The sequence below is a fragment of the Cebidichthys violaceus genome, unplaced genomic scaffold (assembly GCF_023349555.1).
Source record: "Cebidichthys violaceus isolate CVI_PGR_0920_01 unplaced genomic scaffold, fCebVio1.0.p SCAF_47, whole genome shotgun sequence".
Taxonomy (NCBI): domain Eukaryota; kingdom Metazoa; phylum Chordata; class Actinopteri; order Perciformes; family Stichaeidae; genus Cebidichthys; species Cebidichthys violaceus.
This window is the reverse complement of record NW_027176672.1, coordinates 940,402-962,914: the sequence shown is the minus strand read 5'-3', so window position 1 is coordinate 962,914 and position 22,513 is coordinate 940,402. Positions and strand designations below refer to the sequence as shown.

At 46.6% G+C, this 22,513-nt stretch overlaps 2 protein-coding genes across 4 annotated transcripts in view; one reads left to right on the top strand and one right to left on the bottom strand.

The window, feature by feature from the left end:
* Positions 1–1,491: 1,491 nt before the first annotated feature.
* LOC137887011 (ninjurin-1-like) lies at positions 1,492–11,100 on the bottom strand. Its single transcript, XM_068729768.1, has 3 exons — positions 11,096–11,100; positions 5,025–5,265; positions 1,492–1,634 (listed from the first exon to the last, which is right to left on the bottom strand). Exons 2-3 carry the CDS (start codon positions 5,215–5,217, stop codon positions 1,492–1,494), a joined length of 336 nt encoding a protein of 111 aa, XP_068585869.1. The 5' UTR covers positions 5,218–5,265; positions 11,096–11,100.
* A 615-nt stretch (positions 11,101–11,715) lies between these two features.
* The window catches only part of LOC137886894 (serine/threonine-protein kinase WNK2), a 38,614-nt gene continuing 27,816 nt past the window's right edge, over positions 11,716–22,513 (top strand). For all 3 annotated transcript variants that reach the window (XM_068729566.1, XM_068729565.1, XM_068729564.1), the window contains exons 1-2: positions 11,716–12,255; positions 12,448–13,270. In XM_068729566.1, the coding sequence (XP_068585667.1) occupies positions 12,626–13,270 (645 nt within the window). In that variant the 5' untranslated portion in view covers positions 11,716–12,255; positions 12,448–12,625. The remainder of the gene's footprint in view (positions 12,256–12,447; positions 13,271–22,513) is intronic.

The following is a 22,513-nucleotide window of genomic DNA, read 5'->3' as shown; positions in this document are numbered from 1 at the left end:
GTGTTCGTCGTGATAATGGGTCACCTCGAAGAGGACCGCTGTGGAGGAGAGCTCAGGGGTCTGATCTCAGGAGATCCACGGCGCCGAGCATCTGTCTTCTCTGCAAAGATGGAGCAACAGATGAGAGAGGGGGAGTTGTGAGGAGGGGGGAGGTGGGGGAGGTGGAATTGTCACCGGGGTGATTGTTCAGTTACTGGTATCCACAGAGCTATTGATAGCCCTGATGATCACCAGCATCCTCTGATGCTGTGGACCCCTGTAGTCATGTTCAGCTTCATGGAGCCAGCAGTGATAGGAGCCATGGGCATACATTATGTGTGTGTGTGTGTGTGTGTATATATATATATATCAGTCCACAGATCTGCCCTGAGTGTGTGTGTGTGTGTGTGTGTGTGTCATCAATCTGGCTCTTCGTCTGGCTGTTTCCACGGTTACTGATGATAGTTGTGGAGGAGGAGAAGGGATCAGATCGTGACGTCGGGTTCGTCATCTGAAGAGGTGCTTTGTCACGGTGAACACAAACTACGGCGTGAACGTTCTCCAGGTGTTCAGCGGACGCTCGCCTTATTAAGGAACCGGCTCAAACTGCTTTTTTTGTTGTTGTTTTTTTGGTGTTCTTGTGTCAAAACCACCGAAGAGTATTAAATGAGCATTTGCTCGGGGCTCTAATTGGGGCGTCGGTGACATCGCTGGGAACAGCGGGTCTAATTAAGGCTTCCATTTTAACAAGCAGTTCTGCCGGGGCCTGTGCCGTGTTGACTCTGACTCACCAGCTGCCGGGTCCAGAGAGCCACAGACGCACTCCAGCTTTAGCTCGGCGCGCAGGGGAGTCGTGGCACAACCAAAACCGTGCTGTCTGGAAAAGAGCCCTGACATCTCGCTCGAACGTCATCGACGCAATTAAAAATTGAAGCCTGTCCTGCTGTCAGCATTTGTGCGTGTGTGTAGGTGTGTGTAGGTGTGCGTTTGTGTCTGGCCGGTGCTCGGGGTCACTCTCGGGCAGCAAAGGAGGCAGACGGCGTGAGGTCACGTTTGTCCACGAGGACCAACATGACGTAGCAGACCCCTTTGTCTCCTGGTCGCTGTTCAGGACAATGATCTTCTGGCGAACGAGCAGTTTTCGTGTGAGTTGTTGTTGTTTTTTTCCGTTGGAAATTTCTCTGAGAGCCTGGAGAGGTCAGTGTGTTTGTAGGTCAGGTAGGGGAATGTGAGGGTCAGGTCACGGGAGGAGGGGACCCGGAAAAAAACATGCTGACTACGTAGATGTCTATAGGAGACAACTGCATAGTAAGGCAGCAGAGAAGCTACCTTTGTATGGAGAAAGAGAGGAGCATAAAGAATACATGTGAGCAGCAGAAACAGAGAATACCTGTGTGTGTGTGTGTGTGTGTGTGTGTGTGTGTGTGTGTGTGTGTGTGTGTGTGTGTGTGTGTGTGTGTGTGTGTGTGTGTGTGTGTGTGTGTGTGTGTGTGTGTGTGTGTGTGTTCGCGGTCAGTCGCCACGGTTCGGCCTGTGGACTCCAAAGGCCGTGATGAAGACGTTGACCACCACAATGATGAAAACCAGGCTTGTGGCCAAGTTTTCCATGGTGTTCAGCCTCCGCTGATTTTGTTCATCGTTCAGGTTCCAACGAACTGTGGACAAAACCAGGAAATACATAAAAAAACGACACACACACACACGCACACGCACACGCACACATCCACTGGATGTGTAATTAAACATCAGCAATCTACTTGATTCTGGGACTGGAGCCACATCATTGTACACAGATTTAATATCAACAATAACTCAGTGATTCGGCTCCTGGAGACCCGAGGCTCTTTTTAATAACTCCAAAATAAACTTTTACATTTTATGAGAGTTTAATACGGACATCATTATTACAACTGATGAAATGTTGTAGATGTTTCTTAACTTCTGTTTGATGTCTCAATACGAGGGATTCATCCGCTCTACATATCTGTGACACAGCAATACCCTCAATACTCTCAATACTCTCAATACCCTCAATACCCTCAATACCCTCAATACTCTCAATACCCTCAATACTCTCAATACTCTCAATACCCTCAATACTCTCAATACCCTCAATACTCTCAATACTCTCAATACCCTCAATACTCTCAATACCCTCAATACTCTCAATACCCTCAATACTCTCAATACTCTCAATACCCTCAATACTCTCAATACCCTCAATACTCTCAATACCCTCAATACTCTCAATACCCTCAATACTCTCAATACTCTCAATACCCTCAATACTCTCAATACCCTCAATACTCTCAATACCCTCAATACTCTCAATACTCTCAATACTCTCAATACTCTCAATACCCTCAATACTCTCAATACCCTCAATACTCTCAATACTCTCAATACTCTCAATACCCTCAATACTCTCAATACTCTCAATACCCTCAATACTCTCAATACCCTCAATACTCTCAATACCCTCAATACTCTCAATACCCTCAATACTCTCAATACTCTCAATACTCTCAATACCCTCAATACTCTCAATACTCTCAATACCCTCAATACTCTCAATACCCTCAATACTCTCAATACCCTCAATACTCTCAATACTCTCAATACCCTCAATACTCTCAATACCCTCAATACTCTCAATACTCTCAATACCCTCAATACTCTCAATACCCTCAATACTCTCAATACTCTCAATACCCTCAATACCCTCAATACCCTCAATACTCTCAATACCCTCAATACCCTCAATACTCTCAATACTCTCCCAAATTCAGCATAAGTCTATCACAGTGTGTTTATAAGGAAGGGTTCTCATTGTGGTACTTGTGTTTTAACAAGGTCAGAAGAAAAGAACAATAAATGTAAGGATGAATTGGTTGATTGTGAAATGATTATTGCTGTTTCTTTACATATACCAGTGGCCTCTGTGAGACCGTAAACAATTCATAGTGGAGCTAATGTCAATAAAACACAATTAGCTCCATGTGCTTGTTTGGGTACCGTACCAAGACGGATATAACGTTCAGAAAAGTAGTGGTAAAGTATGTTATACATTAGAAAATGATTATTGTTTGGTAGGACTAATATAGTCAAATACAGAGCACAGAGAAATAAACAAAGAACAATACAGGGAAGAGTGAGCTGATCGAGGGAAGCTTGTATTTCCTTTATATCCACTTCATTGTGTGTGTGTGTGTGTGTGTGTGTGTGTGTGTGTGTGTGTGCTTTGTTAACACTATGATCAACATGATGCAAAAAAACAAGTAATCCATGTTGTGAAAATGACATAAAACGATGTTGACTGAATGTTAAATGAAGCTAGATTTCAGGTAAATGTGTGTGTAGGAGGTTTACAGTTTATCTGCGACTCCACTGGCACATGGTGTGTGTGTGTGTGTGTGTGTGTGTGTGTGTGTGTGTGTGTGTGTGTGTGTGTGTGTGTGTGTGTGTGTGTGTGTGCGCGGGAGGGTGGGGGGGATTATCAAAAGGTTAAACTGTGTAAGGACCCTTCTTGGCTGCGTGTGTGTGTGTGTGTGATCTGCCCGGGGTGGGGTAGCGGGTGGGGTCGGGGGGGTCGGCGGTATGTAGGCCGCTCACATCACGCTCCACCGGCTCCATTAGACGGAGCTGGATCCACGGGAGAGGGAGGAGCAGCGGGGTTCACAGCGGTCAAAGAAAATGAAGGAAGAGGAAAGAAAGGAGTGATGAAGAGTGAGGGGGGGGGGGTGATGACCCTCGTTCTGACATCTTTCACAGTGCAAACAACAACATGTGAAAATCTAATTTGACAGTCAATTATGAGTGATTATCATAATGATGATTAATCACGGCTATTATGCCTTTTTTTTTGTGAACTGAGAGTAAAACATCCTTCTTTCATGCACTCATTGTGTATTTGTATTCTTTAACACGTCTTCATTCACACTAGTGGAAAGAAAACATCCAAAACACACATGGAGCTGTTTGTTTTACTTCTTTATCTTCATCTATTTCTCCTTAATTCACCAAAAGTTACCATAAGATAATGCCTCATTTGCATATTTAAACATTTCAGAAAACGTGTTTAAGGTGAGTAATCGTCTGGGGAAGCTTCATGGTGATATCTAGTAGTTCATTATTCTCCTGGAGTGTCTTCTAAATGGTCATTTCACTAAATAAATCTTTAAACGCCGTTTTCTCTAAAGGACTTGTTCTCAGACTCTGATCCAGACATCTCCACTCCAGTAGCTCTCACGTTCACCAAACGTTCCACTTTCACTCCTCTCTTTGTTCTGGAGGTTTTTACTGAACGGTTTGTTCATCTATCATTCAAAGCTTGATTTATAGAACATTTTATTCCAAAAGAAAAACGTGGCGAAAATGGACATTTAATGGCTATTGACAGGATTTGCTCTTGAGTACTTAGTTACATTCCACCACTGCCACCAGTCGCATGCACTCATCCTAGAGATGAGGAGAGTCAGTGTGACCTGGTCAGAGTAAAATGTGCTGCAGTCTAACTTACGCCGGTAAACCTCGTCCTAACTCATCTTCTCGTCTTAATGCGGCCGTTCTTGAAAGGCCTGGATGTGGCCGTTAGAATGCAGACATCCTCAGAGTCTCTGTGATCTGTGAACAGATGATTCCTTTTGTTTATTTCATGTATTTTATTTCCTTTCTATTTACTCCAAGACATGCATAGGCATGAGCGCCGGCACTTATTGACACATTTACAGGCGCCCACAGCAGCGCGGTAACCTCCTCCCTCCCTCCCTCCCTCCCTCCACTCCCACGGGTGCTGACGGCAGCACTAAAAAAAACCTTGTGAACTCTGACCTGGTGTCAGGCCCGGTTGCCATGGCTACAGCTGGAGACCAACTGGTAATGAGCTGTTTGTCAGGAGTCAGTGGACTTGACGTTGGGTGAGTCTTGCTTGAGGGACGCACAAAAGGGCTGAGTGGAGGTTGAGAGGTGTGAAGCAGAGGAAGACGCCTCTGGGCTTGTTGTTGTTTTGTCACCAAAAGGACTCGGGGCTCTGTTTGTTTTCTCACCTATGAAGACCAGCAGGACCCCGACCGCGACCTGCAGACACAGGGACGTGCTGATCAGGGTGATGATGGGGGTGTAGAAGGTGAAGTTCTCCCCCTGCTCCAGCACGGCCTTTAGCTGGGAGGCGTTGGCCATCAGCAGAGCCACATCCAGCATGCTCTCCGCCGCACTCTTCTTATTGGCGTAGTGGTTCATGTTCAGAGGGGGGGCCGGGCTGCTGGGCCCAGCATCTGGACTGGAGGTCTGTGGGGGGGGGGAGAGATGATGTTTACGGCTCTGAGACGCCTGAAAGAAGAAAGCTCTGAGATAAACAGAGAGCCGTGCGGCGTGTCAATGCGACTAAAGCAGTCATTTTCTGCTTCCTGTGCGTTGATGGCGGGGGTCTGGCTATCATTCTGACCTAATTAGCACAACAAGCAGCCATTACACAAGAGTGACCTTTGAAAACAGAGCCATTAGTACGGCGAAGAGAGACCGACACAATGGCAACGGATCCATTAAAACACGCCAACAAGTCGGCGCGCTTTCTTCTTTCTTGTTCTGCGAGCATGCGCTGCTGCGAACCCCTCTGTACTTGTTGACTCTATCGAATCAAAGCGGTGTGTCTGACGCGCTGGAGGCGGGTGATGCTGTGAGCCATCGGTCATTTCCTGCTCGTATATCCCCGTCTGTCGGAGCAGGAAGACAGATTGAGCTGCACGACTGCACCGAGTAAAACCCAGAGCGGCTCTTTTTTTTCTTTACAGCAGCAGTTTTCTTCGTTAATGCTGCTTTCATTTGTGTTTGTTCTGTATATTTGAGCACAGAACAGAATGCATTTACTCTATTACATATTCTACATAGCAGGAGGTCAGGAAGGAGGACAGTGATTTAGACTGAATCCATCTTGTGAGTGATGAACGAGGTGACAACCAAAAAAATCGAATCTTTGGCTTTGAATTCTATAACGTATTGATTCCTGCGTGGGTGATGGTTATGTAATAAGAGATCTGCTCGGTTGTGTGTGTGTGTGTGTGTGTGTGTGTGTGTGTGTGTGTGTGTGTGTGTGTGTGTGTGTGTGTGTCTACTCCATCAAGAGAAAGACGTGAACCACTGGGCCGGCGGTTGCTGAATAAGAAATCACTCTCTTTTTAAAATGATGGAAATGCATCTTCCCTCGGAGCACCGCTGCTGAATGAACGCCCACTTGGAGCTGCTGTTCAGCGACGCCCGTCTCACACCTGAGCACTGAAGAGGAAGAGGAAGAGGAAGATTCGGCCTCGTCAAGGCCTGACATAAAGTAATCAGCAGCGCTGACGAGCTCCTCCTCGACGCTGAAGCCTCTCACAGCACACCCCCACCTGCAGCTGCAGGGAGCACAGTTTGTCAGGGATTAACCAAAGCACACACACAGAGGAATAACGGTTCTTAGCTGGTTCTTTAAAAGGCTGTGTGGTTCCACGAAGAACCGTCGCCCACTAGAGAACCCTTCTATCTATTGGATGATTCTGCATGTTTGTCATACGGTTCTTTGGGATATTAAAGGGTTCTTCATTCATGTTTGAGTGAGTGGATGGTGGGGGATGTGAAAGTAGTTTAAGTTCTTCAAAGAACCACAAATGGTGCCTCAGAGAACCATTTTTAAGCCTCTTTAAGGCACCTTTTCCTGTTCTTTGAAGTTCTGTAAACAATTTGTAAAGAACCTTTGGTCTGAAAGGTTCTTTGTGGACCCAGAAACGGTTCTTCTATGGCTTCACTCTGAAGAACTATTTTGGGTTCCAGATGGCACCTTTATCTGTCTCCGAGCTGAGCTGTCTTCCCACCGCTCCGGAGATAGAGACAGAGGAGGAGCTGCACCCTCTAATTTGCCACAAGGACAGCTACAGCTGAACGACAACGTGTTTAGGATTCACAGCAGGCGAGCCGCCGTGGTTACGCTGATGTATGAGGGGGAAGTCCCGACTGTAGGAGGTGTGGTCGATGGAGAAGAGCTGGTACTCTGGTCGCAGTAATTATATTGATTGTGATGTTGTGCTAACCACTGGGCCGTGTTTGATTCTCTTAATAAGACATTGCTTTGCAGGACGTGGATTGCACGTGTCGCTGGCTCCAAGCTCCTCATCTGGCAGCGATCCTCTCGCTTCAGATTTTATAATTTGGCACAGCTTCACGAGAACACGTCTCGAACACCTTCAGTGGGCGTTTTCCAAATTGCTTTTTCACTCGGAGCCATAACACCCAGTGGAATAGACCTCATAACAAGGAATTTAAGCAGCTCTTCAAATACAGGTCCCCCCCCCCCCCCCCCCCCCCCTCTGCAGTCCAACGGGGGAATGCAGCATGGAGCGGCGTAGAGCCCTTGTGACTGCGATTTGTACCACAAATGGCACACCGTCATGACGTGGCGGGGTCAGCCATTCTGCTCTCAAACACCGACACGGGCTTTATCCCCGAGTCAACAGACCGCGGTGAGATAATGCTTGTTGTGAGCGCACAGGAGACGGGCAGTCTAGAAACACAGCGGCTGGACTGTGAAGCTTTATATTCTGTTTTAGTGTTTTGTGCACACCGGGCCAAGGCTCAAGGCCACCTACTCAGTCAGTCCGAGCTTCTTGTCGAGATTAATCCGGCTGTCGTGTGGGTGAGACCATGTAGCAGCTAATCAAAGCAGAGGAGCAGCTAAGGAGCAGACGGACAGGGACTACAGGCCGTAGTGTCACACTGGACACTGCAGAATGCATCTGATCCAGGCTTCCAGTTGGATCTACGCTTCAAATTGAAAAACACAACCCATGTTTGCACTGACTTTAGTTTTCCTGTTTGAGAAACGTTACAGATCCATTGTTATTTTTGCACAATCTAAACGAAAGGTACTCATTAAGTCGATCACTCTGTACTTTGGTTTCAATGGTGTATTTTTGGAATGAATTATTCACACTGCATTCCTTGTCTGAAGAAGACTCAGGGGACAGACCACGGAGAGGGAGGGAGGGGAGGAGCAGGGAGGAGGGGAGGAGGAGGAGGAGGAGGAGGAGGGAGGGGAGGACAGAGAAAGATAAAAGTTCTGTTGTTACTCTCAGCTCAATGTGCCACTGTGGAACAGCAGATAGTTTCACACAATAACATGTAACACAACCTGCTCTCTGCAGAATCAGATCAGGTGTCACCAATATTACGCTATAACTATAAATAAATAACGTGGAAACATGCAATATTTTCCAATTTAAACATTATGTTTGAATAAGATATTTTTAATATGTAGGCCTCTATTAGATTTTAAAGCAGAGCACAAAGAACATGCATGAAACAGATATAATAGGGACGATCATAGTCATTGAACGTTTATGTGGTAGAGTAATGAAACAGAACTTGAGCATTTTCCTCCGGGTACGAAAGTTCAACTAATCAACTCAACTAAAATCAACAGAAACGATGATTTGATGAAGAGATACATGACCTTGTTAAAAAGGAATAAAGAGCCACATTACAATTTAGTGACGCTGATCTTTAGTGAACGTACCAGTAAGACTCTGAGTCAGTCGTAAGACATTAGCATGTTGCAATCGAGAGTGTGTGAAAGCTGTTTAGCAAGTGAGCAGAGCTGAAAGTAATGGATAGTGAAGAATATGGAGAAACAGAAACGATTCATAAATGGTTGAAAGGTCCAACTTCTGCCACTCCAAATAACAGGAAGCATAGAATTGACCAGAGTTAATCTACATCAGATCCAGTTCCATGATCCGTATTTGGAACATGACACGTGTCCCGCGATGAAGGGCCGCTGCCTGGGAACCCCTGTCAGAGTGGGTCTAGGCAACTGTTCTCCAGTCAAGGGAGGAAATTGAAAATGCCTGATCACTGCTGGGTGTCAGCTGAACGGTGGACTGGAGAGGAGTAATTGGGCTGACAAACCAAAGGGCCTGGAGGTACTTCAGGGAGAGATCTGGGAGGAGATTTAAACCGGTGCCAATTCATGCAGCGTTCAGAAAACAAACCAAACGGCTTCTTTACATCCGGAGCACTTTCACACCCCGGTGAGTATAAAGTTGCCTCCCATTATGAATAAACATCTTTACGTCTGCCTCATAGTGCAGTAGGGTTACCTGCTTTTAGATCCCTGAGACTGAACTTAAATCTTAATTGAACCATCATTCTTTTTTTTATCGCGTATATTTAAAAGCCAACTAAAGTTTTGGCTCGCGTCCAAGCAAAAGAAAGGAACTCGTTCAACTCGCACGTCTAATCCTAAACTTTCCCCACATCCTTAACATTAACTGGGCACCGCTAAGCTGAATAGCTGCGCGTCGGTTACTCTGAGCGCATGTCGTGACGATGGCTTTGCACCACTCTGCTCTCTCCTGCAGCAACAACGCAGGACACTCTGGACACGGGGACACCTTGCAGTCACTATTTAGTTGATTGAACTTGCCGCTTGCATATACGTATAACTGCACGGGTGAGTTTCCCCTCCTTTGTTTTGTTTTTTCATCCTTTTTCTTATACATCAGCACTTCTTTGCTTTCCATCCATCACGTCGTATCAGCAGCCTCTCTCTCTCTCTCTCTCTCTCTCTCTCTCTCTCTCTCTCTCTCTCTCTCTCTCTCTCTCTCTCCTCCAGATGAGGATCGACCCGACTGTAAATCTAATTTCCATGATTCTCTGTTGGGCTTTTAGGTTTAAAGCCTTACAGTGCAAAGGACAACATGGCTGTCCGGAGACTGAAACACCTTCTCCCTCCGGAGAAAGTTGCAGCGTAAAACCTACAAACTGATTAGCAGAGAAGAAAGGGACATGCTCAGGAATGTGCTGACGTCTGACTCAGAATCTGATTGGTCTCAGGTTTCGGCCTGTGGAAGGTTCTGCATATAAGATCTTCACTCCACAGGACGACCAATGGATTGACTCCATTCTTACTGACTCACGCTGGTGGGAGACACATTGTAAATGGGACCAATTGCCTCATTTTATTGAGCGTAAGGGTATTACATTCTGCATCTGTTTGAGCTCTGACAGTCAAAGGGAAGTAGGCTGCCAGGGTCTCTCTGTCTCTCTCTCTCTCTCTTCCTCAAACACACACACACACACACACACACACACACACACACACACACACACACACACACACACACACACACACACACACACACACACACATCAATCTGAAATGAAATGGCCCAATAAACACAGTGACAATGGAGACAAAGCCCATTTCCCTGCCCTGTAAAAACTGCATCTGAACTATGTTGTAATTACTTGTCAAATGGCAACTTCAATCGCCACATAAAACACAACAAACCCTCCCTGTGGTGGCACACGGGATAGGATGACATTGTGTAAAAGTAAAACCATGTGAGCGCGCGTGTGTGTGTGTGTGTGTGTGTGTGTGTGTGTGTGTGTGTGTGAGCATGCTGGCCGGTGAAGTGGAAACAAAGGAGTGTATTCATTATTTATAAGGTCACTCAGGTGCCAACAATGCTTCAAGTCGTCAACTGAACCAGAATATCGTCTGACGCTGCACACTTGAAACAGATGTGAAGATCTCTGTTTGTGTTTTCTTTATTTGATTTGTGTGTTTTATGTTTGTGTGGATATGCTTCATTTCTGTTCTGCAAAGCTTATGCACAGTTTTCCCCCCCTACATATACAATAGATGACATGTAATATGAGAAGAAGTGAAAATGCAGAAACCACAGAGGCTGGATAGTTTACCATGATCACCTTACATACAAGTGCAACAACACAACAAAGTCCAAACAAAAATGCAACCATGTAAGCTTGACAACTTTAGTATCTACATGACTGCTGTGTTGAATCCCATTCATTTGTCCGGGTCCTTCTGTCCACACTTGTTAATCACTTGTTGGATTTCCCTGTGGTTGGATTTGGATGCAGTAGTTTGCATGACAGCGAGAAAGAAAATCCCCTTTGTGGACACAGAGCTATTGCATCCATTCATCTCTCCTTTCTTGCAGTGGTAAGTTTTGCAACCCCACAAGGAAACACCAATCTATTCTATTTTTAAAAAAAGGGTCACATAAAGAAACAGCCTCATCTTGAAAGGCTTACCTGTTTCTCTGGGTTTCAAAAGTCTTACCTCAGTCCCACTTCCCCTGTTTCTGGTGCTCATCGTGTTTCCCATGTGTGTGGTGCTGCACCTCAGCTGCAGGCTGCAGCTCTGAGAAATCGAGCTGCAAAGAGCCCCGGGGGGGGGAAGCCTGCAAACCTGCAAGCCTGCTAACAGAGTAGCAGAGACCCGTGCAGACTGCAGTTATTTTATTATGTGCCACAACAACACCTCATTTTTGCACATTAGGCTGTTGAGCTCTGAGTGAGACGCAGAGACACGTGAGTTGGGCGTGAAGTGTTGTTTTTTTTACAGACAATAACAGGCTTTTTTTTTGCAAGAATGAGTCATGTATCTTTTTATATGTATTGAATCATTCACATGCATACAGTCTTTGTTGGTCTCTTCATGTGAGGAATATATATATATATATATATATATATATATATATATATATATATATATATATATATATATATATATATATATATATATATATATATATATATATATATATATATATATATATATATATATATATGTGTCACACAGCAGTTTTTGAGTTGCGCTCGCTGCTGGTGTCCCCGGCGTGCGTCGTGATTGGCCGGGTTCCTCCCAGTCGTTACCAGGGGCGTGGAACCAAAAGCGGGCTGAATGAGAAACACACATTTTCGTGTGCAGCCTCGCCGTCTTTTTTGTGAAACCCCCCCACCGGGTCTCTGAGCAGAGACGTTGACGAGCGAATGACTGTTTGTCAACGTACAATTGAATTGCCGGAGAAAGTGGAAAATTCCCGTGTCTCAAAGTGGTCTTTAAACTACACGCTGCGCACGGCGTCGCGGCAGAAGACTCAGGCATCGCGAGCTGCTGCTGCTGCTGCTCGCGAGGAGAGAGGATGCGAGGACTCTAAAGGAGATACCTACTACATACTCGACGTGGTTTTCTCATCAATATGGGGGTCTGTGTTCCCTTAGCGCAGAGTTCACCCCGGATTTGTTTGCGTGTCTTTTTTTTTTTTTTTTTGCGTGAAAACGGGGACACTGAGCAGATAGGGCGTTTTTAAAGTCAACCTTTTTTGCCATTTGGGTTTTTCTCCCCAACGCTGGACCTGGCAGGTTCTGTCCGTGTCGGGTATCGATAACGTGAGGTTGTTTTTGGTCGTTTTTCCTTCTTCGAGCAGAGGTAAGGAGGTAAGTCGTGTCTCCTCTCTTGGTTCAGTGTAATACAAATGTTTTGAGGACTAGCTTATCTATTGTTAGCTTGTTGTCTTAAACTCCTGTAATGACCGACTTCCCATTAACTCAAACACAATGCGTGTTGTCCTACACAACAGGAACTGTGTGTATTTGTGTTTCACTGACTGGCAACGTTTCTTTCTGCAGCTCCTGATATCGGATGAGATCTCGTCCGCCACCCATCCCACCGCCCTCTGTCAAACTGCGCCACCTGGTTGACGCTGCAGGTACTCGCCTCTAAATCACGTTCGGGAGGAAGTCTCGCCATGGCACGAATGACCTGGAAACCAAAGTGACTGAACTTTTTGTTTAAAAAAAAATCACCATGGAGCCGGAGGCTAACTCGAACACCGAGGCCCACCGGGAACCGAAACGTCCGTCCGTGCCCAACTCTCAGCGTGATCTCCCCACGAACATGCACGAGGCCGAGGGCGACGCAAACGTCAACCTTGTGGCCTCGGAGGCAGTGAGGGGCGGCGGTGACCCCAGTGCGTACCCGTCCTGCAGCTACCAGAGGAACGTGCACCAGAGGTTCATCAGGAGGAGCCTGTGGTTCTCGGAGACGGACGAGCAGGCCTTCGAAGCGGCGCCCGAGTGCGACAACAGGAACAAGATGCTGAACATAAACCTGCGGACAATAGTGGACAGGACGCGGGGGGCCAGCTGCGGGATACAGGAAGAAGGCTCCAGCACCGAAAGCCAAGGTGGGCAAAAGGACAGCGCCACGGAGAGCGCCAGTGCCGACGAGGAGAAGGATAAAAGCGGAGATGATACGTTGAATCACCTCACGTCCGTCGCCAAGGCGTCCAGCGAGGAGAACGAGGAGGAGGCGGAGATGAAAGCGGTCTCCACGTCACCAGGCGGAAGGTTCCTCAAGTTTGACATAGAGCTGGGGAGAGGGTCCTTCAAGACCGTCTACAAGGGCCTGGACACCGAGACCTGGGTCGAGGTGGCCTGGTGTGAGCTGCAGGTAGAGTACTTGATAAACCGTGATGTACAATCTTGTCTCTGTGACACCCAAGCAGTGTCTTCAGCAGCCACATATTACACCCTGTCTTACTCTTGCAAATGGGCGTGGGAGACCCTTCAAGTAACAACTATCTCCACAATTGTTTGTGGAGGAATGCCTGACACTCCCTCTCTGTGGGTGGAGGTTCACACACAATGGTTGGTGTAATGGTGATGTCTTCTGGGAACCCGCCTCATGCATTCCCACAGAAATGTTTAAATGGTTGGGGGGGGGGGTGATTGACATCTGCTGCCGTGGAGACGCGTACCACCACTAATGGTGATCAGCAGGTTTTTTGCACAAGAGGAGAGTCTACCTTGTCTTGCGTTACACCGACGGAGGAAAATCACCAGCTTAGACTGTGCGGCGGTATTAACTAATTATTTCTGTCCTTTTGAGACTGCAGCAGGGATTACCTCTCTCTGTCTCCCAGGAGGCTTAAGGGGGACTACTGTAAGCATGACCGGCCCCACTCAAAGACAGATAACTTCTACCGTGATTAGTTATTCTCTCAACGTCCAGATTAACATAGTTGAGACTTTCAACCGTCCTCGATGTCTTTTTTTTTTTTTGCTCCAGTGATGGAGCGTCAGTGGACACAGTTATTAGGGTGGACAGTGCAGGAGATCGCGTGTGTGTGTGTGTGTGTGTGTGTGTGTGTGTGTGTGTGTGTGTGTGTGTGTGTGTGTGTGTGTGTGTGCCGGCAGACAGGAAGCCACTGGGAGCGGTGTGAATACTAATTCCTACGGTTCTGAAAACATGCTGCGTCAGCAACCTGGAAAAACAAAAAAATGCATCTGACTGAGCCCGTTTTGTTCGATTAGTATCGCAAGGCGGTGGAGCTCCTTATCACTGGAAATAACTTGTGAAGATAAGTTCCTGTTGGAGGTGAGGTAGTGCTGAGAGACACGATGACTTCATCTGTGTGAGGATGTCACGCAGACCGACTTCATCCGCTGCTCAGTGGATGATGACATGTGGAACAGGAAGCGATTATCTGTTTTATTGTCCCCTGGTGACACATTAGTGCTCCCTCTAGTGGACAGCCGGTGACGGCCGTTAATCACGACACAGAATGCTCCTGTTCTCACCGGCATGTTCTCATCTATTTGCTCTTTCGTGTGTTTATAGCTGAGCGGATCAGAACCATTAATTGAGACTTTGTGTGCCTGGATCAATAAGGTCTCATGTGGTACCTTCCTTTTAGTAGTTGATCAGAACCGCTTGTGAACTCGTGTCGATGAACCCGTTATAAAGATGGCCGTCCAGTGGGTTGACCCTGCTAAGTGGTTTATGGCAAGAAGTTCAATATTAAACTGTCCATGGTGCTGAATTTTGACTTCCTTGTCTCTTACGTTACAGTAAATTGAGTCGCTTTGGATTTTGGACTTGTGGTCGGACAAAATGAGACCTTTTAATGACGTCACCCACGGCTTTAAAGGAGCTACACGTAAGATCGGGAGCATTCTATTGACTCTCAATGGCTCTCAACATGGCGACGGCTGAGCCAGTGGGTCACAGCTAACGATGCTAACGGAAGCTTCACCTCCGATGTCTTGTTTTGTCTGATGAACAGTCAAAAAACCCAAAATATCTTCAGATTGATATTCTGAAAGACTAAAGGTCCAGTTCATGTTTCAGACCAGGTTTAGAGTTGTAAGTCTGAGCAGGTAGTGAAGGACACGTTTCATTGGCTTTCTTAGAGTTCGTAGCTCCTGTGTGATTTACCAGCATGCTTGATGTCGTTGTTAGTCATACAAGGAGTCGCTTTAAAGACGCCACATCGCCTCGGTCATCTCCAAACAGCATAGCGCGAGTATCGACTAGTTTTAAGGATTGCACCCGAAGTTATTTCAAGCATGCACAGGTGCTTGTGTTGTGCGTGTTTGCTCCTCGGTGTTGCGTGTCCATGGTGGCGTCTTCATCCAGCGCAGGGAGCTGTGCTGTGAGACAGAGGAGGACGAGGAGGAAGGAGACGGGACTCTGTGATTTTCCACTGTTTTTCCCTCCTTCCAGTGGTCACATGGCTTTCCTCCTGGAAATTGTAATCTGGTTCCGTGTTTATTCTCTCTCTCACTCGGCCCTCTTCCCTGCCTCTGGCCTCACACAGATGGCCCTGGCACAGGCGAGGATGTTGGCTTAATCTGAGAGAGAGATGACTATTGTGACTTCTTGTGTTTTCTGTTTGCCGTGTCTCATTTTATCATCGCTCACCGGAATTCATTTTGTTAAACTTTTGGAAGCTTCCCGTTTCAGCCAGCACCGGCTCTGTACTTTGTGCACTCTTCTCTGGTATTTGGCAGCGAGCTTGTCGCTCTGTAGATTAAATCTGGTTCTCGGCTCGTGAACGCGGAGCGGCCGGTGATGCTATGGCAGCGATGTGAAGCTGCCGGTGTTTACTGGAGAGTTTGGGAATCCTCACGAGGTCAATGTCTTCACTCCCCAAACACCAGATTTTTGCTGGACTGGCAGATTAGATAGAGCCGTGTTTTTAATAAGGACGCTCGTGTGTTTATGAGCGTAGTTTAACGGCCATCTCGTTGGATCGACTTGTCAGACGGGGGGGGAAACAAAAAAGCTGGAGATGCTCAAGTGGGTCACTGGTTAAAGCCCATTTGGCATTAAGACGCCCTGGGAAGCAAAAGGCAGCCAGACCCAGAGGCCAGATCTGCAGCTCCAGTGTCACTCCAGCCAGCTGGAGAGGAAGGAGGACGAGCCTGTTGGAAAGAGGCTAGTTAATGGAATCCAGAGCCAATAGTTAAAAAATGAATTGGTGACGATGGGTTCTCGGTGAGGGCTTTGTGCACACTGCACTCTAACCATCTCTGCTCCGGTGCTCACTGGGGCATTCGTCCTCCTGAGTCATTCCCACAGATTGTGCATAAGAAGATCACACCTTCAGCGCACACACACACACACACACACACACACACACACACACACACACACACACACACACACACTCACTCCTGCGGTCTAACTTTGAACTGATGAACGTTTAAGTAGCCTAAATGCCCTTTTGACCTCCGTCGTCTCTGCCCCAGCAACAGAGAGTGTCCCAACAGCTCATTAGGACGAGTAATCCCTCCTGGAATTTAAAAAGGTTGTTTGTATGAATGAACATGGAGCTCCTCTGTACGTTAAAGCCTCCTGCTTACTGTAGGCTCTGTGGAATGAAGACGAGGGTCACTTTTTAATGCACACTCTAGTTGACCTCTTCATCGCTGAGCTGTTTACGTAACAAAGAGGGGGAAACAAAAGGCCTCACAGCAGCACCGGCATCTGAAGTTTACCGGTTCATGTTTATATCCTGACAGCTCGTCACAGATGTGAAGCTTATTTTATATATGAACAATGTTTTAGCTTCAACACTGTTCAAGTTGTGAGGTTTGTGTGGCTCGGCTGTATCTACATTTTAACACCACATGATAAACTGTGTGGTCGAGTCTTATGAGCTGCTCTTATCAAGGTGCTGTAGTTTGCACTGATCTCACTCTGATGATGTATTCAGATTGATAATTGATTAATCATTAACCTGCTCCTTGTGCGCTCTAGCTGCACATCAGCAGCCGTTTGTGTCTCCTCTACAGCGCGACGCTTCACTGAGTGTTGAGCAACTGATCAAATCATCCGGGCACTAAACCCTCGACAGGAGCTTAACCAACATTTATGAATTTAAGAACGTCAATCTTGATGTTCTGTTGCCAGACGTCAACGAGCTCCATTGACTGTAAAAATAAGTCTGTCTCTGTCTCTCTCTGTCTGTCTGTCTCTGTGTCTCTGTGTCTCTGTCTCTCTCTCTGTCTCTGTCTCTGTCTCTCTCTCTCTCTCTCTCTCTCTCTCTCTCTCTCTCTCTCTCTCTCTCTCTCTCTCTCTCTCTCTCTCACCTTCAGTCTCTCTTACAGAATAAATCTGTGCACTGTTGATGACTCACATTTGTTACTTTTTGAGCTCACAATGAATGCGATTAGCATTACTGTGAATTCTGTCCAGGTGTTGGAAATATTCTGGAGAAAGGCTGAATGATCTGTTGATTTCTGACTTCTCCACAGGTGTCTGTACAACTTCAGTGTCGGGCTCCAAATGATTAGTATCTAAAACTGAAAAGACTTTGATATTACAGCTACTGTGGGTTTTGTGTTTCTGTTATCAAACATGTCGCTACTAGTTAACAGAAAACCCTCCTGGTCTGTTCAGCCATGCAGCACTTTGACTCTCCTCTTCCTCCTGCATTTTACTGATGCATTGGTTTTATTATTGATGACTAGTAGACGTTTTGGTGCATTAACAGACATTAACAGAGACGGCTGCTTTTACGTTCTCCATGCAGGAAGAGTCCTTGCTTGGGTCGTGTCTTGTTTAGTCTGGGTCAAGGTATTTTGCTGAATCGAGGCCGTCTCTCTGGCTCTGTGCCCCCCCCCCCCCTCTCTCACTGCAGCGGCTGATGAAACGGTCAAGAGAGGAGGTTCTACCCAGAACACCTCTCTTCTCTGCCTCGTCTCAGCTCCAACCCCCATCTTCAGTGATGCAGGAACGGGAGCACACGGGCGAGATGGCTCACACACTAGTGGTTCACATAGACATCAAGCATGTTTGTGAACATGACCTATTTTGATGTTTGCTGCTTGACTGTAGAATAAGGGTTACATGCATTTTAAATAGCTGGAGAGGAGCACGAGGAGAACAAGTCTGTTGGCTGAGCGTCTGATCGGAACACTGAGGTTTCCCCCAGAATATTTTGGGGATTTTGAAGTTTGGGATTGAGCATCTTGTCTTGGATGACGGCCTGAAGAGGAAGCCTTTGGGAGAAGGGTGTGTGCGTGTGCGTGTGTGTGCGTGTGTGTGCGTGTGCGTGTGCGTGTGCGTGTGCGTGTGTGTGTGTGTGTGTGTGTGTGTGTGTGTGTGTGTGTGAGAGAGAGTTTTGGGTGGCCGGCTATGGCTGTGTGGTGAAGGACCTCACACGGTTTGCGGTGACTCACACTTCCTCACAACACCTATTATTACCTGTTTTTATATTGCTATTGACTGCCTGCGTTAACTGGCCCTTGACTGGTAGCAGCGTTTAGCGATAACACAGCTGAGTGCATCGCCGACCTGCAGCCAGAGCTGTGCAGCGAGGTGGATACAGTCTGCTCACTGTTATTGCTTTTAGACCGTTAGTGTGTTTGGCTAACGGCTAACTGAAATACCAGCACACCTACGGCTCACCGTTAGTGTTTGCTAACCGCTAACAAAAACAGAAGTACCGGTGCACATTCATTTGATATGTTAATGGAGGATGCTCCTCTCCAGCCAGTACACCCACAGGTCTGTATTCTCTGCTTTAGTGCTGAAAAGATTTCTCAGTAAATCAATTATTTTAATCAAATCGCAAAAACAACGTCACACATTCTTTGGTTCCAGCTTCTCAAGGGCAAGGATGTCCTACTTTTCTGTGGTTTATGTTTTGAACTTCTCACACAATTTGCGGGATTTGAGAGAAAAATATTGCCCGATACCTACAGGCACGTATTTCGATTTTGAAAAACAAATATCCCAGCGTCATGCAGGCTCTCAACAAAGATGTGATGAGTCAGCAGTTGTCATGGCCTTTTGTAGAAGAGGTATTCTTCTCTTGTGGGTGTGTAATCACACGTTTCTTTATCTCTGTGTCAAAGAACCATTTGTGTGTCAGCCTCCGCATTTAGTCTGTGACAGCAAAGAGGAGGTTTATAGGAGGTTTGTACGGCCAACTCCCAGTGACACCCGGCCAGGACGACGCACAGTTACACACTCAAACACTCGCACACCTCTGCAGCGAACTTTCACCGCGGTTACTTTAAGTCCAGCTGTGACGTAATGCGCCGTTGTTCTCCCGTTTCCTTCCTGTTGACTAAGGGTTCTGGGGGGGTCCGGTGGTGTTCGGTGATACGTCTCGTCACGGCTTCCCCTTATCTCTTCCCCCTCATCCGTCTGAAGCTCGCTCAGCTCACACCCAAACGGCACAATAGTCGTTTGGCTGAAGGCAGATTTGAACGGTACTGTTGTCAAAGGAGGAGCCTGGAAGACGGGAGCAAAGACGACGAGCAGCTGATGTGCTTTGATGATAAGACGTTGTTGATGTCCTCTTGATCGTACAGCAGTCACTTCCTGGTTCAGAAAGGATTACTGACGATACTGCTTTAAGAAAAACTACATCGGAAATAAGCGTCCGAATGCTGAAGAGAGAGACGTGCACAGTTATAAATATCTCTGGACCGGAGACACAATTCACAATCTATCTAAATATTCTGCTTCAATCCATGTAGCCTTTCAAAAACAAACAGTTTACTCTGCTGCACGTTCCTGTATTCACGGTGGCGGTCTAGCAGCGATCTAACAGCGCCATGACTTTAACCACAACAACACAACATCTTTGTCTGTCTTTTATGAGCACAATTTGGGGAAGCATAAAGAAAGCAAGAAGAAAAAACAGAGAGACTGAATACAGCGCAAAGTTTACAACAAGTGTGGCATAACTGAATAAGGTTCTGCTATTGTGGACACATGAGGACCATTATTGTGTACACAGTGTTGAACGACAACCCCGTCAAGCCGACTGTGCCGCCCCGAGTGCCGGTGTTGCCAATTAGTGCCGCTTGGGTGTAGAGTGAAATAGAGATAACGGAGAGAGCGGCACAGCTGCTGCCCAAATATAATTCTCCTGCAGTCGTGACTGATGGGACAGAACCCAGCCGTGGGCAGTCCGCTGGCTCACGGCTCGCCCTGCACCAGCTTCACTCATCTGTTATTGAGGACGGGTGCAGAGGGTGGCAGCGTGACCGAGCAATCTTTTGCATAAGCCTGGCAAACCTTTGGTGTGCCATCGTTCCAGACGTCCTCATCGTTGAGACGTCCGAGCTGTGAATGAGACGCAGCTAGAGCTGGTGTTCTGTCTCATTGTGAGCAGCAGCAGAGAGAATCGCTCTGCGTGGATCAATAAAGCGTCACTGTGGCTGGACCTAAGCTTCTCATTGCAGTGTTAAAAAGTTATACTAATGCCTTGTTGCTCTGTGGTTGTGTGTGTGTGTGTGTGTGTGTGTGTGTGTGTGTGTGTGTGTGTGTGTGTGTGTGTGTGTGTGTGTGTGTGTGTGTGTGTGTGTGTGTGTGTGTGTGTGTGTGAGAGAGGCTTAACTTTAAATGCCTTTATGATTTCAGCAGCGTCCGGTTTTAGTTTGTTTTTTAAGTACATGCTGGACTTTTCTTTCTTAATCTCCTTAAACACGTGTTGTGACAAACACTGGGTTTAGCTGTTTCACAGTCAAGGTTGTCGACAACTTGTTTAAATATAAACTGTAAATCGCTGTCGCACTACTGTTGCTAAACCCAAATGATGCTAATCTGCTTCTTGTTAACCAAGGATCAGGATAAGGCAGTTTAATGGGGGAACAGGAAACTGTAATTAGCTCCACAGAGCTGTGGAGAGACGACATTGATTTTCCTAATGACGGAACCTGTTGCTCTCGTACTGAAGTCTTTTACTTCATTCGGTTGTGGCTCTCGCTGGTTGACTGCGACTGATTCTACAGATTTGAATGTTAGGTGAGAAGCTGTGGTCCCATCAGGGCTGCTGTGAGACCGTTAAACAGACTGGGTGGTGTCTGGACGCAGACTTGGGTCAGCTGCTCGCTCATTTTATAGACCCATCTGGGCCGACGTCCAAAAACTTTACGGCCTTTAGAATTCCTCCCAGAGAAACGGGCCCGTTATCTTTGCCTCTGTGCTTTGCTGCTTGCCCTTTTTCTTCATTATGTTGTGCGTTAACTTCAACGCATTAAGCCAAAAGAAAGACAGAGGGGACCTTTGATGATCCAGTCACAATATAAGATCATTTATAAACACAAACATGGGACGGTAAAATAAAGGCCCATTAATACAAGAGACTAATCAACATGCTAGTCTCCTTTTGCTCGTCACACATTTCATCTGATTTAAGCCATTTTCATTCTTTTGTTGTATTGAACATTTTACATTAATAAACTAGTTGAATAGGAAGTGGTTATTGACTGTTTACCTGCTCTAAAGACTACTGAAATCTGAGTATTTTTCCAGGCTAAAGGCCACACCCTTAATTTGGAAAATATGTAATTTTCAGTTATGTGATATGACGAATCTATCTTGATAAATGTCGCGTCTCATGACTCACCTTTTCTGCATTTGTGGGTCAATCTCTGGGTGTGACCGTTGTGTATGATGACAAACGGGAGTTATTGTTATTAATGCGCTCCACACGAGGTTTCAGCTCTGTGTCGATAATGTTTTTTCCTCAGTTTGAGAACACCATCGGCGTCCATCACTCACTTCTGTGTGTGTGTGTGTGTGTGTGTGTGTGTGTGTGTGTGTGTGTGTGTGTGTGTGTGTGTGTGTGCGTCACATGCTTCTGAGATTGATGCTCCAGAGAGGTGGCCGGCCTCAGCTCTGCACAGCCCCACAGCTCCCCCGCTGGGGGCAGTCTGGTTCTATTAGGCCATAATCAATAGTAACCACTCACCCTGATATCAACCCCCTCAGTCCCCGGGGCTCTTCGCTACGTTTTCTTTTTATCAAGCAAAAAGTGCAGTCGCTGCAAGGGGGGAGAAAAATGTGCCGCGTCATTCTGCTGTCAGGGAAACAACATCTTGCCTCACTGGTGTTTGAGATGTTGTCTGAGCAGAACAAGTCGTTCATCGTAGTAGAAATATTTGACCGTCTAGTTTTAGTAGTTTTAGAAGTGCAACTGAGTCCAGAAGCTGCGTTTGAGTCCCCGAGCCGATGGCCACCCCTCCACAATAAAGGCTCTTTCTTCTTAAACGGACAGCATGCATTATAGATAACATGTGACATTACGCCAGAACCTTGATTTGAACACATCGTTTTGCAGTAGCATGGTACATTAGCCTGCAAACTTCCCAGGACTAATGTTTTAATCTATAGCCTGGTCTCATGTGGCTGTGTACCTGCAGCTGGGGAACTAATGCAGTCCAGCACACGGATGTAAGTCAAGCACAGCTTTATACAACGCTTCCTGCTAATGTCACAATCTGTTTTCCTGTCTCTGCTGCCCCGTGTGTGTGTGTGTGTGTGTGTGTGTGTGTGTGTGTGTGTGTGTGTGTGTGTGTGTGTGTGTGTGTGTGTGTGTGTGTGTGTGTGTGTGTGTGTGTGTGTGTGTGTGTGTGTGTGTGTGTGTGACCTCGCCTGGGTGGCTCC